This window comes from Gadus macrocephalus, chromosome 14, assembly GCF_031168955.1.
Source record: "Gadus macrocephalus chromosome 14, ASM3116895v1".
Taxonomy (NCBI): domain Eukaryota; kingdom Metazoa; phylum Chordata; class Actinopteri; order Gadiformes; family Gadidae; genus Gadus; species Gadus macrocephalus.
Genome location: NC_082395.1, coordinates 13,410,672 through 13,436,673, shown reverse-complemented (window position 1 = coordinate 13,436,673; position 26,002 = coordinate 13,410,672). Strand labels below are relative to the sequence as shown.

The window sequence follows — 26,002 nt, the reverse complement described above, 5'->3', positions numbered from 1 at the left end:
TACCCCTTAACACAACATACACAAGCAGAAGAACCTTCCTCGCAACACATAACTGCCTGGCATTATCACCCCAGGCCTCAAAGACAACACCCCCTCCCCCACCCACCCACACACAGAGCACCCTAGGGCCCAATAAGCAGCCATCTGCAGACAACCGCTTCCCCAGCACACCAGTTTCAGAGAGAGGGTCAGAGCCAGAGAGAGAGGGGGGCAGAACTAGTTCAAGGGCATGAACGTTCAGTCAGTTGGGAGTCATGGGAATACCCCAATCACCCCTACATTCCTGGTGGGGGTTCAGGTGTATTCTGAACACTTCCTGTTCGGCCAGAGCCTTTTCTCTGCCCCCCCAGACACTACCTGGACTATATGGCCAGGTGTCAAACTGGCAATGTCTCGCCTTTCAACCTCCACCAACCTACTCCTTTCTTCCCCAAATATCTTACCAGTATGCGTTACCTTCATCCTCTCTCTCTGTATCCTCTCTGTCCTCCGCTACACCAGTCCTATCTCCTTCTCTCCTCTCTCCTCCAGGCCACCCACTCAACACTCCACAGCGTAGGCTCTCCCATCACCCCAGGGCCCAGGACCCTTCACCCTAGCTGGCCCGGTCTTCCACTGGGCTGGGGGTCAGGCAACGTGGGGGTATTTATGTGGGGGTCTGTGGGCGTCTCTGGTTCTCCTGCTGCCTCATCCATCGCCACCTGCCAGCCCACCGATCGATACCTCTGCTCTTAATCAGCTCTCTGGTGGCTGCAGGCCCACCAACGTGCACGCATGTGCATGTGTGCAGACTTGTATGTAGGCGTGACGTGTGTCTAAATGTGCGGGTGTGTGATAGCATTTCATTGTCTGGTAAGGTGGAGTTTGGGTGAGGATGGCGGGGGGGGGGGTTACTTGCGATCCTTCTCCCCACCATGGGTGTTGGTCATTTCTCCCCCTCCTTTTTCCGAGTGTACCTCGCTTTTCGACATGTGAAAGAAATCTTCCGCTGTGAAGGGGGACGACCCTTGGAAGCCCTGTTACGTAAGCAGTAGTCATCTATGTTGTTTATGCAGCCATGTGACGAGTTTGTTAACTATGGAAGGCCATAAGCGCAATTAACATTTTTTAAATGTATCCTCTAACAGGACCTAATATAAAATGTTATAATTTGACATGTTATTGCAAAAATAATGGACATGTTAACAAGTCGGGTCTTATTTTGGTGTGTTCACTCGCAAATGACAGAGCATGTCAAAGCCCCGCATTCTCTCTAGTGGCTGCTTGGGGGAGATTACGTCTTTGTTGATGGAAGTGCTTAAAACCAGGAAATTAAAATCCACTGCGAGTCCGTAAGGTCTGCTAGTATACACTCAATGTCGATGGTCCAATCGTTAACTGAAGTTCAACTTCTGTCCCTCCCCTCTACATGCGCTGCGATCAGCCTCCCTCACACGTGCCTTCCCAGAATCCCTTGCCCCACGCGACCACGAGTCGAATACAATGTGAATGAGAGGCACTATGAGACTTTTGGAGGGGTTATAAAGGCTGAGCCATTATAAAGCTGCCTGGATAGTCCGATGTTTTCAGTTGAAAAACATTTCCTAAATGTGCTATGTGTTAAGGTCCATCATTGGCCTCGATCATAAAATCCACATTAATGTAGATTTTTGTTGCGTTGCCGTTTCCAAATATTACGTGTTAACACGCATACTTTGGTTGTGTTTAGGCAACATTTCTATAAACTCGGCCCCATAAAAAGCGTGGTCTCCTTTTCGAGAACACGTGGCAACTCCCCACCCCCTTCCTAGTGGTTGCTTGTAGTAGTTTACCACTGCAAGACCCATTCATTTTTTATAAATTTAACTTTCTCCCTCCCCTTTCAACGTGCCGCAATCCCCCGCCCGCATGCAAGCCTTTCCACAATCCCTTGCCCTGCGCGAGCATGCATCAAATAATGAGTGAATGGTAGGCAAGGGACACTCAAGGCCATGCGTGGCGTGGCCGAGCTGCCAGAGGTTATTTGCACTAATGTCCTTCCATAGTTGACAGACATTTTGAATCAAACAATGCCATCTGCAGCAGTAGTGATTTTTAAATACATTTGTTGTTTTCTTTGGTTGCTGGTGCGGCATTCGCCACTGTCTTGCCGATGTTTTGTAAGACTTTTGGAGGGCGATGTAGCCTAACTTCCTAGCCCTACCCCTCAAACAGAGGGGTAGGGGTAAGTGGTAAGGCAAGAAGTGAATTGGGATTGGGCGTTATTGTCCTCCGTTATGCTCAGTCACTGCATACAAAGAGCAAAAGAACCACCCACATACATTGGGTTGTGAATGCATACATGAATTAAATAGCAATCTACAATTTATTGATCTCAGACTCCATGTATATAACATACGACATGACAAAAATTACATTCATTGCCCGAAGACATCTTGTGCATTAAGAAACATTGTTACGTGACTTTAAAGCTAGGATAGGCAATTGGGAGAAACATTTTTGAAAGAATCGAACCGAGAAAATCCCAATCCCTCCTATCAAGCCTCCCACCAAAGCCCCTCCCCAAAAACTCCTGTCTAGCTTGCTAGCTTTAGCAATAATTCTGCCTATCTTTGTGAAAGACTATGAAAGGTACATGTATGTCATCTAATTATTTAATTCAGCAACATTTGCTCTTGCTTTGCCATTCCTGAACAATACAGTCCCTCCAGGATTTCGCGGGCCTTTTTTGAGATTGTTGCGGCCTAAAATGCCTGCTGTTGCGTGAGCTTTTCCATAAAGTTGCGATGAAAGTTGCGTGTTTTTAAGGTTTTTGTTGCGATTACAGTGCTAGAGGAAGTGAAAGTTGCAATAAAAGTTGTGATTTTCCTAATGTTAAATATTAAGTTATTACTGCAATTTTCCCTGAGTAATTATTAAATATTAAGTTATTACTGAAAAAACATTAATTAAAAAGAAAAAAACACTGAGAAATGGTCCTATGAATAATTTATTCTTGATTCTGTCCGCACTGGCAATTGACTTGGATGCCACAGCCTGTGTCATAGTGATCTGCCTCGTCGTCTAACGTCCTGCCTGCAGTTCTGCAGTTCTGTAGTTATGTTTCGCAGTGGCAAAATGCTTATCAATGGAAGATTTCCGCTTATGTTCCACCACAATGTTGCATGCAGTGCAAATAATTTCCCCTCGCTTTCATGTAGAAAGCAGGATACTGCTTTTCGCGATCTTTCGCAGTTATTTTGGTCGGCAAGTGTGAAACGTTGGACACGCACATGCTGCATGAATGCTTCAATCGCTTGAAGTAGTAAACATGGAAGTAAGGCGGAAGGTTGTTTGTCGACGTCAGTTCAAGATGACGCCACTGAATGGTCAAATTTGCGGGAAAGTTGCGGTGGTTGGTTAAAATTGCGACACCGTCCTCAATTCGCGGTGAATGATTGATGTTGCGTTGAAGTTGCGAATCGCAACATCCCGAAATCCTGGAGGGTCTGACAATAGGTAAAAGCCCACTATCCAGATCCTACTGTAACCATGTGATATTTTGGACCAATCGCAGGTTGGAACGAGATACCGGGCCTCTCTAAATCAAATACGGCATGTTCGGACTTGCGTACTCTGTACTTGGCAAGTATGACTCAGGAGTACACTAGGAGTAACTCCTCCTGACGCAGTGCCGCTGGTTGTTGTGAAATGCATTCTTGGATACTTGCTTTTCCCAAGTCCTCACAAGTTACCTCCCCAATGCATTTGGACTGTACCGGTACTTGGTTAGAAGCAGACTTTTGAATGGGGTTCATACCAATCGAACGAGTCGCTGCTTGTCAGAGCCCTGGATTTAGTGAAGAGCTGCATGAGGCTGATGAAAAGAGAGAAGAGACATAAAGAGCAAAAGAGAAGGACAGAAAAAAAGATAGAGAAAGAGGGAGAGAGGATCTCTGAGGAGGATCTGCCTTCAGGTTCTTATCGCACCTCCTGAACCACAGCTGCAAATGGCAGGACACACACGCGACTATGCAGTCTTACACACACACACACACACACCCATTGTGGAACAATTAACATAATTGTCATATTTAATACAAATTTTGACAATTTAAAATTGAATAGCATTCTAATGAATGCATGTCTGGGTCATGGGGATAGACTCAAGAGAAGGGGGGGGGGGGGGGGGGGCATGTCTTGGTAAGAAAAGCCACGGTGATGGGTCTAGGAGCCGGGAAAGAAGTGTTGCAGTAGCTCTTTCTTGTTGACTTTTCCCATCTGGTTCCGGGGAATCTGGTCGAGCACCAGGAGACAAGTCGGGATGGTGTAGGGGGCCATGTGCTCCCTGAACACACAGAGAAAATAAATTGCTTAAAATACCAAGCATCTACAACTAAATGAATGCATAAACATTATAGAGAAAGACTCACACACAAACACAGACACACGCATACTAGGGAAGTAAACAAGGGAAAACAAGCCCTATGTCAAAGAAGGGACAATGAGATGTGAAATGTCTCTCGCTCATCAATCCTCTCTCTGGCTCTTTTTAACCTTACCACTCCACCTCTCTTTCTCCCTTTTCATCTCTATCCCTGCCTAATGTCTCAGATTTTACTATATTTTTCTCCCTCGCTCTCATGGATTCTCTCTCTATCTCATGTCAGTGAGGCAGACAGAACAGCCTGATGAACCCAGCAGATCGCAGCAACAGTTTAGTTGTTCAGCACCAGTGGTTTTACTGTTTTATTTTGGTGGCTCACGTTTTGCCTCCAGCAAGTCATGACTATCCTTAGCTAACCTAGTTTTGGGACGTCAGTGAATTGTATACATGTGTCAGTGCGTGTGTGTGTGTGTGTGTGTGTGTGTGTGTATTTCAGCTGGGCTCCCTGTGTTGGTTGTTGCTGAGCACTGATTCTGAGAGTTATTTGAAGAGACAGCTCGAGCCAAGGCACTTTACACTAAGCAACCATCTTCCCCTTTACCTCGCTCGCCGTCTTTAACTAACATTGCCCTAGCCTTACTTTGACTTCAGATATCAAGCCTTCTTCCAGCTGATGTAACATGAGGGTATATACAAATGATTATCTTATGGTATTATTAGCATATTACGAATGTATTGGTGATGGAAATGTAAAAAATAACACAAAAGTTTTCCTACCTGTTCTTGTTTTGCGTTTCTATAATGATAAGCCCCCTGAAGTGTGATGTAAAAAGCAGCCCATTTGTCATTCTACCAAGATATTAATGAAAACCCCAGATGGACCTGAACTGGAAGGGCAGCTGAGCCCAAGCTGCAGAAGGTCTCAGTATAATTATTATTTATTTTTTTTGAGTTTAGGGTTAGGTTAGTTCAGATTCATTAAGGACCAGGGAGGGATTAGGCCGGGGTCTCTTACACTGGGACACTGTGTACAGGGATACTGTTATGCTTTGTACAGTGGGCTTCAAACCAAGAACCTTTGGGTCGGGAGTCCAACACCCGACCGACTATCTCAGTACCTGGCCCAGGCCTTGAGCTGGTCCAGCGTCATGCTGTGCCCCCCCTCCAGCTCCACCACCGCCGTGACCTTCTGCCCCCAGGTCTGGTCCTGCACACCGATCACCGCCACATCTGTCAAAGGTCAAAGGACACTGGTCAGAGGTATAATAATGTCTAATAAAGGTTTGCTACAAAAATAATGTGTTCAGCAACTTCAAAATGACAATGACATCCATCTAGATGAAAAAAAACAACACAGTAGTTTGGCATCCTACTGAAATATCATACAATTTGATACAAAACTCTCCCGGAATTGCATCTACCACTATAGGACGCCTCCAAGTAAAGAACATAATCTGCTCCATCACCTGTGTGTTGACTTCTCCTCACCTGTAATGTCTGGGTGGGCCAATAGTTGGCGCTCCACATCGAGGGCGCTGATCTTATATCCGCCGCTTTTGATGATGTCGACGCTGGTGCGGCCCATGATCCAGTACACTCCGTCCTTGTAGACCGCAGTGTCTCCTAATACAGGCAGACAACCAGAGAGGCAACAAACGTCCAACGTTACTAAAAACAGGGATCTGGAAGCACGTAATTGGCTAGTAACAGAAACACAAACTGCTGTTACTGTTGCTGTAAACAGCAAAGTGTCTGTTAAGGGCTCAACACCTTGCAGCCTGGTCACTTTAGAAATCCCTTTCTGACAGCTTTCTCTAATTGTGCAAGTCAGTTTCAGCAGTTTTTAGCAGTTTGATTCAGTAGTACTGGATCCTAGATTCTGCTGTATCATAGAAGGAGTACTGGGGGCAAGATTCTGCTCTAAAATAGGACAACTGGATCCCAGATTATGTTGTAACATAGTAGCCCTACTGTATTCCAGATTGTGCAGTAACATAGAAGGAGTACTGGATCCCAGATCCTACTGTGACACAGTAGGACTACTGGATCCCAGATTCTGTTCTAACATAGTAGGACTACTGGATCCCAGATTCTGCTTTAACATAGTAGGACTACTGGACCCGAGACTTGTTCTGTACTTACCAATGACTGGTGGTACAATGTCTACAAAAGGTAGAATATGTAATATTTCGGTATTATAATCTGTAAAAACGACTAGACTTTTCAATTTTTTTTGTCGATTCTGATTGGCGTAATTTCCCCGAACTCCCATCCGGAAATATCGGAAACACAGGGAGTGAGGACTGAAGTCGGAAAACTAGATAGCTATCCACTCTAAGATTCTTTTTTATTCAATTTTTTTTGCCAGGGAAATCCTTACATACCTGCACTTAACATAATAAGCCAGACTTTGAGTTGAAATAAATGATACAATTAGAAGTTGTCTTTAATTTGGATTACAATTGTTTTAGAGAGCACTGCCGGGAGGGGCTAGGGGTAATTTGAACGCTATTTTTTCTGAAGGGTTGGGTTAGCAGAGTTAAGAAATAAGAGGAGACAAAAGAGGATTTGCAAATCAGAGTGAAATTGCAAGTAGGTGCTAATTGCTAATTGGTGAAATTGCCTGAGGTCTACTTAAGGGAAAGAAAGGCTATATTGTAGTTTAAGCTAACGTAGCTGCCGCGGCTATCGAACCGCACCTTCAGTACTCCACCAAGCCGCCCCGAACCGACCCGCACCCTCCGGTGGAAGTGCGCAAATTCTGTGTACTTTGCACTTGCATAAATAAGCCATGCTGAATTTTCAGTCTCAGATGGAGTCTGGAGGTGATGCGGGTACTTATCGGTTACTGTTTACATCTTAGATTACACAGTTCAGGCTGTTGCAGCTAGTTCAGGGGAGACTGTATGACACTAGGTGGTACAACCTGAGACAATAAAAAAGAATTTCCTTCTGCATTTTTGTTTTTTCGTTTCCCTTCATTGTACCGAACGGTGATGTCTGAACCTTGGTATGAACCAAACCGTGACTTCAGTGTACCGTTACACCCCTTATTACAATGCTCTTGTGCATGTTGCATCAGCTGTGCAGAAATTCAAACGTAGCTTTCCAGCAGTGATAACTGTGATAACTTGTCAATCTGTAGAGGGCTACATACCATAATTAGTGATGGTACATTTTAATATCGATCTAGCCAACCACGATGTGTTATGATATAAAGTTATAACAACGTTCAACACGCTGAAACTTTACTGTTCTTTTGACCGCGTATAACAGGGCTAGGCTAACTTAGCCTACGATGTAATTCTCCATATAACTCATCTACAGCTCAACTGAACTTGGCAGCTGAACGCTACTTGGACTGACATTCGTTGCGGCTATTTTCTTAAAATGAAATGACAACACAGGATTAAACGTAACGTGAATAAAACTTTCACACATTATCGCGTCTGTGAACATGTTTGCTGCTTCGCGTCAGATTGATTTTCACCGGCAAGAGAACCCAACTCCCATGAACCCACGCTGCAGCACGACATCAAACAGACTGGTTTCTTTTCTTCTTTTGATAAAGAGATAAATAGCCATCCAGCGACAGAGAATTACATATTCTATCTTTTAGATATAGACTTGTAAAAAGAAACAAAAATAAACACCAAAAAACATTCATAATCACATGAAATCCACCGGAAAACTTTGTATTCAAATTGTGTGGATTTATGAGATACCTTTTTGTGCACCTCTAAATCTATTCTCTTATATTTATTTGTAAATAGCAAAAAGATCTGGGAATCTAGTTTTGTTTTTGTTTTTATTGAGACTAATGTGCCTTCATAAATGACTGCTACGTGAGCAACCTTAGCCTGTAGGCATGTGTTGAGATAAGAGTGTGTGTTGCTATTGTTATTTGCACAGTGTGAACTCTGACAAAAGGTTGTCCTTAAAAACAGAGACGGTCCCCACATTAGCACCATGCTAATTTTACCTGTGAGCAATGCCATCGCAAACCTGCACTGATGCGCCTGTTTCAGAATGCATCTGGAGCAAGAAACACGTGTGTGTGTGTCGTTTGGAGTGTGTACAGTTGGGCTGTCACAAGGGTTGGGGTGGGGCAGGGGGCAAAGGCAAACACAAGGACAGAGAAGGACTGTGTGTGTGTGTGTGTGTGCGTGCGTGCGTGCGTGCGCGTGTGTGTGTGTGTTGCAACTTCTCTGTGAAGCAACCATTGCAACAGAAGTGTATCAATATATATTACTACTGTCTTACATTAACCATTACTGACCAAAAACAACTAGTACTGTTTGATATGGATATTACTGATTAATAAAAATAACTTAAATACCAACTAGTGCTTTATTAATATGTTACAGTACTATTTTTGCTAGAAAAAAATAAAACATAGTACAGCAAGTACTGACAGCAAGTACTCATGTAGTACTGCACTAGTTCTGCTGATAACCCATCATTCATTCATCCCTCCCCTGCCTGCACAGACACTGCCTTCTGGCCTCCACCTACTTCCTGCCGTCTGTCTCCCCCAACCTTAATCTTCCTGGTCGCCGTGGTAACAGCAGATGACAGCCCATCTGTCCCCATACATCACACACTGCATTCCTGTTTATTAGCTGGGATAAATCATACATATTTCATGATCTATCACGTGCGTCCGTCGCCTCTGCACAAACCATTTATCAGCCGCGGCCCCGGCAACACCCCCACCCCACACCGACCGCTCTCCACACGCACGCTCGGCACACCGCGGCGCAACCGCGAACGCTCCACTCTATTAAACAAGATTGATACAGTGGGTAAATTTAGATATCGGGAATGTCTTCACAGTCCACCGCTCCGTGCTGATGGAGGGAGGGTGGCAGGGGAGGAGAGCGGAGGAACAGAGGAGGGGAGAGAGAGAAAAGGAGCCAGTGTCTGGGTGTTATCTCCAGTCTGGGTGGTTTTTACTGTCACCCCCCACCTCTGAGGAGATGGGTTACGAGGGGGGGGGGGGGGGGGGGGGGGAGGGGGAGAGGGGAGGGGGAGGAGGGGGATAGTAAACATCAACCCAACTGGAGTAAGCACCCAGACACCTGCTCCAAGTGCCTGGGTGTAAAAGGAGGAGGATGACGACAAGTATGAGGAGGGGACGGAGCAGAGGAGGAACGATTGTGTTTTTTGGCCCCACCTCCTCCTCCTCCAACAGCATCCCATCTCCTCAGAGCAGAGGACTTAAGATGGGGAGAGCCGTAGTCACGCTGAGTGGCTCTGTTCTCATGTACATGCTTGTGGGAGAGTAGCGCGAAAAATACACGCAGAACGATAAGCACCTGAGCATGACGTGTGTGTGTCAGTTTGTGTTGGTGTCAAGGGGTCGTCTGTAAGTCTGTCTGTGTGTGCTGGGTAAGAGTGTATCATTATGGATAGTTCAGGCTGGGGGAAGGGTAGGAGTAGAGTTGAATTAGTGAGGTTGTAACTGGCTTTGACCTTTGAACTCGTTCGGGAGCAGTGATAGAGGGAGACTGAGTGGCTGTCCCCTTTAGAAAGGTGTGTACACACACACGCACACGCACACACATTATGCGTGTCATTGCACTGCGGTAGATACGGTCAAATGGCTTTCTTAATTAAAACGATAAGGTGCCTAATTGCTCTGGGCTTTCCCGGTATTCAGGGGCTTCAGGCAAAGGAACAGCCGACTAGTTTGGAGGGCAGGGAAAGTTCTGAAACCAAGGGACTGGTTTCACACCAACAACGTCCAATACGCATCGATGAAGGGAAACAAACTCAATGTTGCTCAAATTCATAGGACGATGACTAAAACGGACTGCACAATTGCTGTTATAGGTATAATATATACTCTCTGCCGTTAGGGGGATCTCAATCAAATAATAACAAAATATGAGGTTGATGAAAAGCGTGGGAAAACACTGAGATTTAGACTGTGTGTTTGATTCAAGTTTTTAGGTATTTCTGGCATCCCTAATATAATAACAGAATCAATCCGGAGTCAGCCAGCCGTCTACTCTGAAACCCAACAACAATCCTTCATCCCTTGCATGATTATATTCAACGTGTGCATGGACAGGAGGGGTGAAGGGTTCGGAAGAGAAAGAGCGATAGCAAATCAATGTGTTGAGTGCAGATCTACAATGAATTACAATTTGACCCTAGCTTGGTGGCTGGCATGAGCTACACGTCAAAGAAGAACATGTAGTGAGCTATATCGAACTTCCCCGGAAGTTAGGGGATTGACAGCATATGACGCCACTGTCGTTTGTTTACTATTGCCAGGGTAATGATTGTTTGTGGCCTGCCACTACATCGCTGTTTGTTGCTACAGAGTGCTACATAGTTTGTGTGGTGAGCTTTATTCCTAGTTGTAAGTACTGATGAACCTACTAAGTGAGCTATCTTACCGAGCTTGCAATAGACCTATACTTTGAATATTTTATGTTTTAATGTAAGTCTTGTCATTGTTACTTACAGCATTTTAAGTCAAGTAGTTGGGCATGGATTTGTTCATGTCTCTCGACCTTAACAGCAGCATCCTCCTCTCCTCTCATCAAAACCGCAATGTGGAACAGTGCATGCAACTAAACCCATTAGCTAACCCAAATCTGTGTGGGTGTGTGTGTGTTAGATTGTGTGTCTGATGTGAGTGTTTGAGTGTGTGCGCGTGCTTTAAATATATAATTTTGTTAATTTTGTCCCACATCCCCTTCTTGTGCGGCCCACATTATTTGACAGTACACTGCTGTACTGTGTGTCTACTGACATATAAACATTTGATAACAAGACGTGGACTTCGCAATAACGGTCCAATAACAAAGTACATGAAGTCATTCATTATAATCTGTCATTACTCTCTTTTTTATATATGCACATGGTTAGTCATTGTATTTTATTTCTTTGCAATCAACAAATAGTTTCCACTGTTTAATGAAAAGCCCATTTCATTGCCCTGTCACAGAAATAACTAAATGGGACCACGATGCAAACATCTTCTCTGGAGAGAACATGTCACAGACACTGTTAGCGCATACATGAATATTAATGCATTAAGGCTGTTGGCATGGTGATGCAAGCCTTAATGACAATGAATAGTGGATCCCCAAGCCCCGAAAAAGCACTTCTGCCGTTATATATCATCCTTCACGTCGGCCATGGATTCATTTTCCCACTAATTAATATCACGCAAGAGTGATCCAACGTGTTAAATGTAACATATTTGACGGCTTTATGTTAATGTAACTGATTACGTTTCATGCGGCAGATAACAATGACTCCATGATGGATGTCATCATGGTGTTGCCCACTCCTTGAGAGGTGTAACCATGCAGGACGTGGGATTTCAATTCAGAATCATCGAAAATAAGAATTGTGGTTGTTAGGTAAATGGATTTTCCCCCGGCCGTAGACATGACTTTCACCTACCTAAGTGTAAAGTTAAATGTATTTTAATCCGGTTTAATCCCGATTAAGATCGCATGCCAGAGGGAGTGTGAGAGATTGTGGTAGAGTGGAAGTGAGGTTGGGAGTGAGAGCAAAAGAAAGGGGCTGATAGACAGATAGGAGGTGAGGTAGTGCCATAGATGAGCAAGCGAAGAGGTTAGGATGGAGAGAGCGACAGGCTGGAGAGCAAGAGAGAGAGAATAAGAGAGAGATGTTGACAGGCTCCCTATAGAGCTGCCATTCACGCCCCATAGTTCAGACTCTCTGCAGGGCTGGGGGAGACCCCATCAGACACCATCCAGTTTATCCATCTCTTGATCTCTTGATCTCCTTTGAGGCTCCTCCCTCACGCCCCTCACCTCACCCAAAGCAACACTCCTGTATGTCAGCAACATCCTCATCCTTGTCAATCTTCTTCATCCCCTTCATCCAACCCTGCCCACCACGAAAACTGCCTTTAACAGAGACACTTTCAAAGTGGTTTTAAATCATATTTTTCATCTCACATTTCCTGCTGTTCTCTCAACGTAGACTAGAGGTAGCTTCAGCATTGTGCACAAACTGATAATCAGCAGAAGAAGGTTTTCACCATATGTTCTTAATGTTATTAACCACAAGAAAAAGCCCTGGCAAAGAAAACCATTTGAGTTGAATGAAAAACAAAACTACAAGGCTTACACAAGGTGTATATACCTGTACAAGTTGTTAAACACACATATATTTGTATATATATTTGATACCAAGTGCCTTCCTAACAGGTGTAAAGTTTTTTTTATAGTGGCTTCAATCCTGCTACCATAATGTGGTGTTTTTCCATGTCAAAAATAGTCAAAGAGGGTCTTAACGGTGGGATGATGCAAGAGGGATTGGATGATTTAGGATTTGATTGGAAGTAGTGCAATGACCTAATCTTACAGTTATAATTCTGTGTTATATATGGTCCGAATAACATCCACCCAGTTAAATATAGCGATACGATCAAATTGTTTGGGAAAAACAAGCATTCATCTGTATGTTCGGTCTAGAGAAATTAGCCGATAAATTAGAAGGTATTCTCATGTCATGTTGTTTTAAGGAGACCATTCGATTTTTGTCATTTTTCTGTTCTGAATGTAACAATTTATTCCACGGAGACAAAAGCGTGGGGTCGAAAGATTGTGGAATAACACTTTTAAAGTGGTCCATACCACAGCTCCCGGTTGGAGCTGTGACTACTAGGTATGGACCACCTAGCTGTGACTACTAGGTATGGACCACCTAGCCGACTACGGGTGAGAGAGGTAGAGGAAGATTGAGGGAGTGGGAGCGAGAGAGGTGTATGGGTTAATGGGGATGAGAGACAAAGAACAGAACTAAGCAAAGAGTAACACCTCAACTCACACACACACACACACACACACACACACACACACACACACACACACACACACACACACACACACACACACACACACACACACACACACACACACACACACACACACACACACACACACACACGTTATTTGTAGGCACATTGAACTGAATTAGAAAACAGACAGATGGAGATGGAAGGAGAGATGGAGGGTAGAAAGAAACATAATTGGGAGAGATAAGAGGAGAAAGAAGTGGAAGAAGGGGAATGTGATAAAAAAGAATGGGGGGGATAGCGAGTGAGAGGACAGGTGATGTCACGACCATTAAAATAGGGAAAAATGGCAAAGAAAAATCATAATTTATAGTACATACTAGCACACACACACACACACACACACAACACACACAAAACCTTGATTGCTTTGCTTCTCTTACAGCGTCAGAGAGCACAAGAGAGAAAATAGATGAACCGATGAAAATAAAGAAATAAAGAGAGGTGTGGTACGTGTTGATCTATTGTACATGTTATGATTGTTTTTGTTGTGTACCATTCTTCAATGTTACATGAATTATTATAATACAGTAGATAGTGGGAGGTGTGCTTGACTTTCAGTCAAAAGATACCGGGTTCAACTCCCAATTGTATCCATGTGCACGATACCGCTAACACTGCTCTTTAAGGACACGTTTCTACCAGGTCAATGCTAGTCAGTCTGGATAAAAGTGCCTGCTAAATGACTATACAGTAAAATAGTTAGCGATGAGACAATCAGCATTGCTGATTGTGGACAACAGTGAAAAAAAAAAAAAAAGTCATGGCACTTTTCGAGAGCTGCATATATGAATGAGAACATGAGAATTCAAACTTGTAGACTTGTATAGTGTCAGATTGGAGTTTTGTGTGCCCCTCTGACAATAAGCTGCTAAAATGTTTGTCTTGAATATGTTTTGTATCTGGTGTTGACAGGCATTGGAACCTTGTAGATAAGTGTAAGGAAGATAATATAAAAATATAGCTGCGAGCAGCAATGTGGGTGTCAAGCGTAATGGGACTCGATAAACCTTATTCTGCCGGACGGACGCAAACGGCTGGGTGGCTACATGACGACGTCTCGGTAATCGGTAATAATGATAGCTGGTGGAATGAACTAGCATTATGAGAGTACGCGTCTCGGTAATCGGTAAACTAATTCTGCCGGATGGACGTAATCGGCTAGGTGGCGACATGACGACCGTCTCGGTAATCGGTAATAACGACGGCTCGTGGAATGGGTGGCTACATGATGAACGTCTCGGTATAAACATGAATGCATGTCCAACTTTGACCTGTTAGTGGCGCTAGAGCTGATGAGCTAGCGACCTCAAATTGGCTTCATGGGCTAATGGGACGAGTGTGCCCACAACTTTTCACCAAGGCGTTCTATGGGCTGCCATAGAATCCCATTGCAGGTCAATAATAATAATAACTAGAGCTGATGGGCTAGCGACCTGAAATTAGCTTGATGGGCTAATGTGGCTGTCCTGAACCACTGTGCCAAATTTCACAACTTTTCACCAAGGCGTTCTTTGGGCTGCCATAGACTCCCAATGCAGGTAAATAATAATAATAGGAACTCATACGAAAACAAAAGGTTGTCTCGCAGCTTCGCTGCTTGACACCCAATTATACTTTAATAATCCAAGATGGGAATTTGGAAGTCCCAGCAGAAAGAACATGGTAGCAATTGAAATTGTATGAATATAATGCATTAATGCAATATTTAGTAGTAGCAATGCAAATGAAAATTTTTCTTTGCAAACATAACAGTTGAGGAGGACCTTTAAGACAGGTGACATGATTAATGTTTTTCAAGAAAAATGTCCCAGGAACAGAAGCAGACTATCCAGAAAGTGCACCTGTTTTTAAGGTACAGTTAAAAATGCATTAGTCATATAACAAGCAACCCTCAATGCAACAAGTAGAAACATGCATAAACTGTGTTCCAAACATGACCGCTTAAGTGTATAATTTGGCGGGATTAATAATTATAAAAGGCAAAATAACGCCATTTATGTTCATTGACATAAGAATGATCATAAAATAGTCAGCTGTGAGGAATATGAAAGTTTACAAGATTACAAGTTCATTACCAAGTAATTTGGCGATTTCAAAAATGTTCTATAAAGCTGAGAAGTTATCATGGGCGGCTGGTGCAAGCCTTCATTATCCAAGAAATGTAAGATATAGTAATAGAGTCAATGATCACATTTTGAAATTTCAAACAACTGCCTTTATAGTGGGTTGTATATATAACAATCCGCCAGAAACTGTGTGCGACTCCGGATGATATTATGAATCCGAGCCATTGCCATACATTCACTGTAAACTTTAGCGCATAGTACCGTGGCCGCAAGCTGCTCAGGGCCACACCCCCACCCTCCACCTTCCATAAAGTACAATGCCATGGAACCTGTAAGTTTGGCAGCTGAGCTGCTTCACATTTTGTTCTGTGTAGCACGAAAAGTCAGACAATCGTGCTCTGGGACACGATTTATTTTCATGAGCATGAACACAAAATTGCGTGCTACCAGGTTGTGGGTACAGGTGCAGGTATCAAGTAGATTTGTGTGGTATACAACACAGCAGTGGTGGAAGAAGTACCCGAAAGCCACACACTAAAAGTACAGATATCTTCCAAGAGAATTCATCTGGTCAAAGTCAAAGTCACCCAATAAAATACTACTTGAATAAAAGTCTTAAAGTATCTGATATTAACTGTACTTAAGGATCAAAAGTTATTATATATACTTAAATATTTAAAGTATAAGTAAATAAAAAAAACGTTTATAAAAAAAGCGAATCAATTTGCACACTATACGCCACTGCAACACAGAGTAGTATGGTTTAGTGGTGTGGCGTGTGTACCTGTTTTGAACCATCCATCAGCCGTGAAGGACTCCTTGGTCTCTTGTGGTTTGTTCCAGTACTCCTTAAATACAGTCTCACCTCGGACTAACAGATCGCCTTCCTTCCCCTCAAGACCTGGACACACCTGCAGACAGACCCACAAAAAGACTTCTTAGAGTGTGTGTGTTTGTGTGCATGTGTGTGTGTTTGTATGTGTGTGTGAAAAAAAGGAGGTGTGAGTGTTTGTGGTAGTATTCAAACTATAATCATCATTCACATCTTATTGTGATTATTGTGGGATAGGTAATTGTATACATTTGTTATCAAGGTACCATCCCCATCCAGCTCTAAACGACGGTGACCTACTGGCGAAACAGGTGTACAGATGTCATTACCTGGCAGTTTCTGTGGTTGCCTTCAGCAACAACGATGATGCTGCTACCGTTATCAAGGACGATGCGGACCTCTACGCCAGGTAGCGGAACTCCAACCGCACCTGTCATGAACACACACACACACACACACACACACACACACACACACACACACACACACACACACACACACACACACACACACACACACACACACACACACACACACACACACACACACACACACAGTATAACCGATAAACATTCAATGTAGGGTAAAGCAAGGAGCCTGCCGTATAAAGTGAATATCAAATAAAATACATTGTCATTGTAAACAAGTAAAATATTTAAATATATGATGTATAAAATACTTGTTTCTTAAAAAGCTGAAGCATTTTGAATACCTTTCAAATATATAGAAAAATTACCCGATTGGACAAGCACTTCTAGTTCTACTTGACCATCCCAGCATGTTAATGGAGAAAATGCTGGCATTTTGTGTGTGAATCATAACAGAAATGTAAAAATTAAAGGGGACATATTATGAAAACAACACTTTTCCTGGGATTTGGGGTGTTGTTTTGGGTCATTGGTGCTCCCACACGCATACAAACTTTGAAAAAGTCTGTACATTTTTTGAGTGAGATATGCATTTCTGTCAGTTTCGGCGCCTCCTCCTACGTAGGAAGGGGGCACAGTTGAATATTACCTCCCACTTCCCCACTCCCCTCCAATCAGAGCATAGCTTAGATTTTGTGGACCAGCGGACGAGCAGCTCCGGCGGGGGGAACTCGGCGGCAGCTCAGCTCCGGGAGTACAATCCCTTTCTCTACCGGACTGCCGCCGAGGTACCCCTGCCAAACTTTTCAGCTCCCGGAGGACACCCGCCGGAGCAGCCGGAAAGCTTCGGCGGCAGTTCAACTCCCAGACTACACCACCGGAGCGGCCGGACGGCTTCGACGGAGGCCGTGCCACCAGCGTGCCTCCAGCGGTGCCACCGAAGCTTCGGCGGCAGTCCGGCAGCTCCAGCGCGGGGAGCTCGGCGGCAGTCCGGCAGCTCAGCTCCCGGAGTACAATCGCTTTCTCCTCCATGACGCGGTTCATGGACTTCAGAGAGTCAAGGCCAAAGTTACTTTCCCCCAATTCTTCTCAACCATGGCCGAGACATCCCCCACTAAGAGTCTTTACTTGTTGTGGAAGTGCCAGAGACGTCAGAGGCAGTCTTTATGATTCATAATATCATCCGAGGCGCACATAGCTTTTGGCCGTGATATTAGATATAATATTATATACCCATACATAATATTATATTATTTATTTATATAGATATAGCGCTCCAGGAGTCCGCAAATGGCAACAACCCCTTCGCCTCCATGCTGTGGTTCAGTCGGACAGCTAATTGGTCAATGGGTAGCAGCTAATTTGCATAAAAGCTACAGACGCCAGAGGGGAATAGCGGTAGGCGAGATTTTTTTTCCTTCAAAAACAAGTTTTCTGGAACTCAAATACTATATTTACTTGTTGGGAAAACACCATAATATGTCTCCTTTAATGTTTGAACAATTTAGATTGAAAGGTTTCATATTACGTTGTTCGTTTCATGAACATTGCCGTTATTAATGGCTTCGGTTCAGCCTGATAGAGTCTGATACCGAATCATAAATTCAGGCCAAACAATCAGTTTGCCATCAAACAGTGTCCTTACCAAGACTGGAGCAGGACGTTCAACAGTGGTCATTAGTGATGTTGTTGCTATCTTATATTTCAGATGTAACTTTCTGACAGCGATTTCTCTAGATCATGGCAATAACTGTGTGTTCATTGACTGAGCAAGGTGTATATTTTATTAAACCAATGGCAGTGCAACATGGGGGCATCCATTGCAGAGGACCTTCTGCACATTCTTGACGTAAAACCATAATCATACCAAAAATACCAATATAACCAAACGCAAAAAAATATGGTCTTAGATATAGAGAGATGCGCTCTGATTTGTCGTAAATTAGGTGGGGGCGTTCTAAAAGCTAAATCGTCTCATACAGCACATGCATGAGAGCAGTTATCTGCTCTCCGGCGGGAGACAACATGATGAAAGCTTTTAGATCATGCTCTAGTTCTTGTCTGCACCAAATTCTAATAGGCCTACATTCATTGCAGAAGGCTTACACAGGCTATTAACCGTGGGTAAGAGAAGATAGCGGTGCTAACTGAAGACTGAAATGACGGTGTTAAAGTGCGGCATAACGAGGGCTGACAGCTGGTCAGGTCCAGCAGGTTCCACCGCTAGACCCACGGGGACTTGGACCGCTGCTTCCACCTCTCTGTGCCCATCACGTTTATATTGTCCTTTCTTTCATAGTTATACTTTCCAAGTATGTGAACATAAATGTCTGTGAATGCATGTGTGCAAATGTGTGCGACTGATGTAATAATAATAATATTAATAATACTAAGTAATAAAGGGTAAGATACAAAGGACAGACAGCAGGCCCAACGGCCTGAGTCAATGTGTGTCTGCCTTAAGGCTAATTTCACAAGCCAGTGCTCAGCAAATAGTGGTCCTGATTAAACAGTGTCTCTACTGCTTTCTATTGATTCACAACGCTCCAACTCTGATTGGCACTGTATATCATCCTAGTCCTCCAACTCCCTACAGATCTCCTCCATCACCATCTCCACTACACCACCCACCAAATATCAGCCGCTCCCAACAAATTGAAATATAAAATATATATTTCTGCCAACAAGGTGATTGAATAAATGTCTTCTAGAGTATCGCCATTTGCATCTCAAATTGTTCTAAAAGTAAATAAAGCCAGACATCAGATAAAAACAGACCCTTTTCCCTAAATCATCAAAGACTGCAGAATAATCAATTCCAGGGCCATGGCTTGACTTTTCTCTGCCATAGCGACATACTTATTTATTGCTGTAGTCAACCAAAGGAATCTTTGTTCACTGAAATTTGACAAACTCTTTGGACAATCGAATAGTCAATAGGATTAACTTAGTCAGCCACATTGCATTCTGCTCAACCTGCTAGCCTAAATATAACGTTAACACTGTTTGGAGGAAGCCAGTGTGTTTCAGATCTACTCTTGGTCTGAGTCAGACTTGGTTAATGCAGTGCACTTAATACACTTGGTTAAAATACGAGTTTCATTGAAAAGTGGGTGGCACACCAGACAAGCCACAGAGTGCCGCATCGGGCAGCATTGCATATTAGAAGGACAACACAGATCGGAAGATTTGATTTAGATCTTGTTCTGTGTTTAATATAATGTGTCCCAATGGATGGCACTGCTATGTACACCATGGTGCAAATTCTGATATATTTATACTCATTTAAACTCAAGGCTTTTGAGTTTTCAAAATGAAAGTTGAGCATTGCACACAATTAAAATGATATGCTCCCATTATTTTTTATCGACTTCCTTTTTTAACAAAATGCAACCACACTGACAACCTCTCTGACATGGTATCACTTAGTAAGGAACAGAGTAAATGTTCAGGAAGGTAACGAATCAGTCTCCATTAGGTTGTGCGGGTTCAGTTATGGAAACGGGGTTGTTTTGACCCCCTGTCTTGTAAGTCTTATAGTTGTTCAGCATATTTCCTTCCTGCCCCTGAAATTAATTGATTCAGTTGCGCTTATGCCCTTTGTAAAGCAAAACCAGCGATTGTACAACCAATGATGGTTTGATCAAACTAGTGCACATCGACCAACCAATTGACCACCCGGCCAGAAATGTACAGCCCTGGCAGTACCAACTTCTGGTCAGCATCGACACACACACACACACACACACACACACACACACACACACACACACACACACACACACACACACACACACACACACACACACACACACACACACACACACACACACACACACACACACACACACACACACACACACACACACACACACCTTGTGGCTGCATCCATGCAACTGATGTATTGTACAAAACCCCAGAGCGGAAGTAGGAGTAAGTAAGTGTATGGACGGCCAAAGGGGTAAAAAAAAAAAAAAAAAAAAACTCCCTCACTGTAGACATGTATCGATTAAAAATGACAGTTAAAACGGAGTAAAGCTTTAACACTGCATTTTAGGCTGTTGTATTTTATTACGCCTTTGTATTTTATTACACTGTAAAATGCCCCTCTTTAGTGGTTCAAAGGCCATCTTTTACGAAGCTTTTCCTGAACACTGTAAAAGACAAAGTTAATCATGAACCTTTTTCACAAAATCAACGATAACAGAAGTCAGAACAACCCAGTCCATTAATAACCTGTAATTTCTATTTGAATATTCAACGTCCAAACGAATGAACGATAATTCGGTCATCCCATATTTGGCAATTCTTATGATGGCTGCCTCTACCTCAACTGATGGGTTGACGTTAAGCGTTCCCACACCTTCACAGGAATCTCGGGCAGAGGTTGAAATATTTGAACTTAATTGAACATGTGTATGAGGCAGAGCATGTGAGCGGAGCGGGTGGTGGAGCGGAGCGGAAGAAATAGGTTGGAGCGGGTTGGAGCGCAGAGCGGTTTTAAATTCAAAGGCCGGAGCGGGGATTTCACTCCGCTCCAGTCCGCTCCGATTTTAACTGCTTCTAGCGGCTTACATGTAGGTGGTTCACGTAGAATAGAATGGGTTTCAATGGGAGCATTCAAGCAACCTGATTGGATAAAACGCGTCACGTGAGACCCTTCCACCCCCCCCCCCCCGCAACACTGGCTCGTGTGCCCGCGAGAGTAGCAAGATGGAGTTTGGGAAGTACAAAAGTAAAAATTTGAGCAGAGAGTGGAGCGATTTCGCCGGAGCGGCAGGAAATTTAAGATGAGCGCGGAGCGGTTTTGAGCGGAGCGCCCTGGCACAACGTTGAGCGGCAGAGCGAATGAGCGGACATCCTCCTGAGCGGGGAGCGGGAATTGTGCGGCGCTCCGCTCCGCTCACAAATTTGCGTATTTGTGCAAGTAGAATCACGCAAATGTTGCACCATTCACGTCATTAGGGCCATTTGCGGCGCTGGTGACGCATTGCGAGAAATATGTGTATATTCGCGTCTTTGCATTGACTTGCATTGTATGTAATACCGCCGCACCAAAGATGTGCTCCTCTTTCGGTGTGAACGCACCTTAACACACACACAATTTAAGATTTGAATCGTTCACCTCTAAAATGTCTGTCTGTGGGTGTTTGAGAGGACCCAGCAGGGGGTCAGACAGGGTGTGTACCTGGTGTACGGGGACCCAGCAGGGGGTTAGACAGGGTGTGTACCTGGTGTACGGGGACCCAGCAGGGGGTTAGACAGGGTGTGTGTACCTGGTGTATGAGGACCCAGCAGGGGGTTAGACAGGGTGTGTACCTGGTGTATGAGGACCCAGCAGGGGGTTAGACAGGGTGTGTACCTGGTGTACGGGAACCCAGCAGGGGGTTAGACAGGGTGTGTACCTGGTGTACGGGGACCCAGCAGGGGGTTAGACAGGGTGTGTACCTGGTGTACGGGGACCCAGCAGGGGGTTAGACAGAGCCATGCCGACCTCCGTCATTCCATAGCGCTCCAGCAGGGTGTGGCCGCTGATCTGCTCCCAGCTCTGGAGAACCGGTATGGGCAGAGCGGCAGAACCGGAAACCATCAGCCTACACATACAAACAGGGGGATACAACCGGCCAGGAATAAAACACAGACACACATCTCAAGAAATTCTCTTTCTCACACACACACACACACACACACACACACACACACACACACACCGCGCCCCCCCCCCCCCCCCCCCCCCCCCCTCTCTCTTGGTCCCCTACCCCCTAGTCTCCTACCCCGTAACCCCCAGTATCCAACCTGATGCGTTCCTGACAAACAGCCCTGATGTAGTCCCTGACGTTGGGCTGTGTCAGATGCTGCTTGTAGTGGAGGATCAGCTTGGAGTAGACAGTGGGAACGGCCATAAACACGTTTACCCTTGGCGCCTCAGAGCTCAATAGCCTCTCCCAAACCTGGAGAGAAAGACAGAGTGAGAGACTATGTTTGAGAGATTATTCTACCATAAGTATTATGATGGTTCTTTTCTACATATCACATATTATTATTATATAAATATTAATATAATTTCTTATTTTATCTTGACTGAGATATTTGTCGTATATTTGTGTTTTCTTTGTATACATCTGTGTAATATGTATACATTTCATGTTCAATATTTTACTGTACTCCTGTACTTCTGCTGCTCTGACTCCCAAAATGTCCAGTACAAGATAAATACAATCAAAATTGTATCACTATTGCATATTGTTCAACCCTTTACATAAAAAGCTGAATATATTTATAGATATATCTTGTATACCTTCATAATTAACTTTTTTTTATACACTTTTGGCTGTTTTGTAGTTTAACGTATTAGCACTATAACATTCTCCTTTGTTTAATATTCATCATCTGCTTTATGTAAATTATGTCAATATATGTTGGCAGGGTCAGAAAGGCAATAACGCTTTCCTTTTGAGTAGAGTGGAAGACAGTGAGAGAGAGAGAGAAGGAAAGTTGTAAAAAAGATGAGGTAATGATTGGGTTGGAATCTGAAAGAAAAATAGCGAGTGAGGAAAAAGGGGGAAGAAAAGTGAGAGACTGAGCAAAAAAGAGGAAGAGGGAGGGGGAGAGTAAGGGGCACAAGGGATCGACTAATGAAGTTTCAAAAGGTGATTTGTATTGGAAATACATCACGTCTGCTGCTATGCATGCTGGGTAGCTCGATGGGAGAGGGTGACGTGACAGAATGGATGAGCCTGAATCTATATTATGCAAATGAGCCCACATTTCATGTCCCATCGGCCAATTAATAATCAGACAGGGAGGTGATGTGCAATGTGGTTCCTGAATAAACACAAAAAGACACACTTGCTGACAACCCTCGCACGCACATGCAATTTCTTCCTTCACCTCAAATTCTCTTTGTTTTTTTAAACCTTCATCTCCACTCTCTCCATCTCTGATCTCTCCCTTGTTCACTAACCCCCTCTCCATGACATCTTTTCTCTCTGTTGTCTATCTTTGTCTCCCGCTCTCTCTCGGAAAAACCTAAACACACAATGCACGTGTACACCCATACAAAAGCGCATGAACACACTCACAGATAGCATGCGCGCACACACACACACACACACACACACACACACACACACACACACACACACACACACACACACACACACACACACACACACACACACACACACACACACACACACACACACACACACACACACACACACGCCTCCAGTGAGCCGCTTCTAAGAGGCAGGAAGGCAATTTATGTCCATCACAGAACTGTTGTACCTGGGGAATGGACCACTCACACACACCAGAGCTGCTCACTGAATCCTGAACAGACCTACACTGGGCAGGAGCTGGACAACACCCCCAGATGGAGAAACTGGCCTTCTCCAATGCAAGATTTCCTGAAATAATACCAGGAGCTAGACAACCTCCAGATCAAGAAATGAGTCAGCTTGCATGTTCTGCTGGGTTCTACATCGTAAAGAAGAGATGATCATGAATTAGCCACCACCCGTCTTACTGGCTAAATCCTAATGTTAAGAACTACCAATATCCAGTTATCAACTTACTCTGAAGACATCACGTAGGCCCCTCTTCCATCCTACTGTAACTTCTACTCTTCATAGTTTTATATCCTCCTAACATAGGAAGTTTAGGAGTGGTGTGTAGCTCTCTGCTTGTCACAGTGTATTTTTTAAAGGGGTAAGATTATGCTTTTCCCCCTTTCTTTAGTGTGATAAAGCTTTTTTATCCATGTATAAGGTCTGCTCAAATACGATGTCCATGCCAGGGGGAGTTACTCCCCTCCAAAGAACACACATCTCCTGAACTGTCTGAAACAGTCCGTTTGGAGGCGTTTAGTTCCTTGATTTTGTTACGTCAAGAAATCACGGAAGTAGAAGTCCGACCTCGCGTTTGGTTTTGTTTGGTTTTGTTTGGTTTTGCTATTCCCATGTTGAGGAGACATTGTCGAAGTCGGTGCGAAGGCAAATCGCTCTCATGTGGACTTCAAAAGGAGGATGAAATGAAGTATCAGCGCTTTAAATAAATGTTTTAAAATGTCTGTTTCCTCATTTAACAGGGGACTACTTCCTGGTTGGGGCATAGTTCATTGCTGGAGCTTTACAATTTGGGCTCTGTTGGTCAAAAGTAATCTGATTGAATTAGAGCGGATTGGATCAAATCTTGAAAAAAGGTTGTTCAAAGGAAAAATAATTATTCTGAATTCGGATTAGATCATGCAATGCAATCTTGGTTTAGATCTGGATCAAACCTTCCGTATGTGTTGTTCAAAAAGTTTTAATAGGATTGGGATAACTTTGTTTCCAACAAAATTGGTGCAATGAAAACATTTATATATTGTACAAATATCTAAATATATACATAGATACACATTTATTTATATTCTACACTTGATTTGAAAATAGTACGCATTGGACGTTAATTTGATTTGTGATGCCTGTTATGCTGTCTTTTTTTAAAATACATAATATAGGAAATGGAAGGGAATATTTCGCGAGTTTTATTGTGCCCTTTTCTGTCTAATCAAATAACACCTAGATTAAAAAGCACAACAATTACTATTCTACTCGTTGTTCTTTAAATAGCCAGTAGGCTACATTTTGATACGTAGGCTAGTCCCATTTAGAGTACTGGTTATCCGGAAATGGTAAATCGGATTTGGTAATCCTGAAACGTTTTTATCTGTATCAAGGTGATCCAATCCAATGTTGCTCTTAAAAACTGGCTCAATAGTATAAGGGATTACCTGTTCCCAGATAGCAAAAACAGGATTTCCAGATACGGATCATTGTGATACAGATAGACAATTTGAACAACTGGGTACTGTAGAATCAGGATCACAACCTGTTAATTTGCTTTATTAATTAATTGTTGCTTTATTTAATTTGCTTCTGCGGATTTCTTCAGTTTAACACAAACAAGGTACCTACTGCTGAATGTCCAAGTGCGTAGTTATTGGTTGCAGCTAAGCGTACACCTGATGCTAAAGATACCTTACATTCTAGCATTCAAATTTCTTGATTAGTCAGCTGTAGACCTTGGATAACTTGCAAGTTTATATTGTGTGAAAATGTCTTTCTGTAGGCCTCGGCTAACTTGCTACCTGTTTAAATGTTCAAAGGGTTTCGTTGGTCAGCTGTAGGCCTTGGCTAACATGCTAGCTCACGGGTTTTGTAGCTAAGGGAGACGATCATAAGATACAATTGGTCCAGGTGTGGGAGATTGCAGGGTCATAAGTCCTGTTGGTGTTTGTTTAGCTAGGTATTGAAAGGGTAATATTAAGCAATTTCTTTGGTTTTTATTAGCTTTGCGGTGCAGTCACCCTCTTGGACTTGAGGAAAAAGAGAGCTTGACCACACAAACGCAGGTAAGTTAATGCACACAGACCAACTCACCAATGCTCAAAATATCCTTGTTTTGCATATAGCCCAGGCCATGAAACTCGGGAACAACTGCTGGGTATATCTAACAGGAACAAAAATGAAAGAACAGTGGCTGTAATTTAGA

The 26,002-nt window shown here is 43.5% G+C and overlaps 1 protein-coding gene and 1 long non-coding RNA gene across 5 annotated transcripts in view; one reads left to right on the top strand and one right to left on the bottom strand.

Annotated features, from left to right (window-relative positions):
• Nucleotides 1-2,325: 2,325 nt before the first annotated feature.
• Nucleotides 2,326-26,002, bottom strand: part of acsf3 (acyl-CoA synthetase family member 3) — a 33,674-nt gene continuing 9,997 nt past the window's right edge. For 3 of the 4 annotated variants that reach the window (XM_060070916.1, XM_060070917.1, XM_060070918.1), the window contains 7 exons: nucleotides 22,262-22,416; nucleotides 21,914-22,059; nucleotides 16,427-16,527; nucleotides 16,050-16,176; nucleotides 5,834-5,968; nucleotides 5,464-5,575; nucleotides 2,326-4,306 (listed from right to left, as the gene is read on the bottom strand). In XM_060070916.1, the coding sequence (XP_059926899.1) occupies nucleotides 4,186-4,306; nucleotides 5,464-5,575; nucleotides 5,834-5,968; nucleotides 16,050-16,176; nucleotides 16,427-16,527; nucleotides 21,914-22,059; nucleotides 22,262-22,416 (897 nt within the window). In that variant the 3' untranslated portion in view covers nucleotides 2,326-4,185. The remainder of the gene's footprint in view (nucleotides 4,307-5,463; nucleotides 5,576-5,833; nucleotides 5,969-16,049; nucleotides 16,177-16,426; nucleotides 16,528-21,913; nucleotides 22,060-22,261; nucleotides 22,417-26,002) is intronic. The other variant, XR_009528892.1, reaches the window with a different exon arrangement.
• Nucleotides 9,790-16,490, top strand: LOC132471692 (uncharacterized). Its single transcript, XR_009528893.1, has 3 exons — nucleotides 9,790-10,180; nucleotides 13,582-13,645; nucleotides 16,360-16,490. It is a non-coding gene; the product is annotated as an uncharacterized LOC132471692 (long non-coding RNA).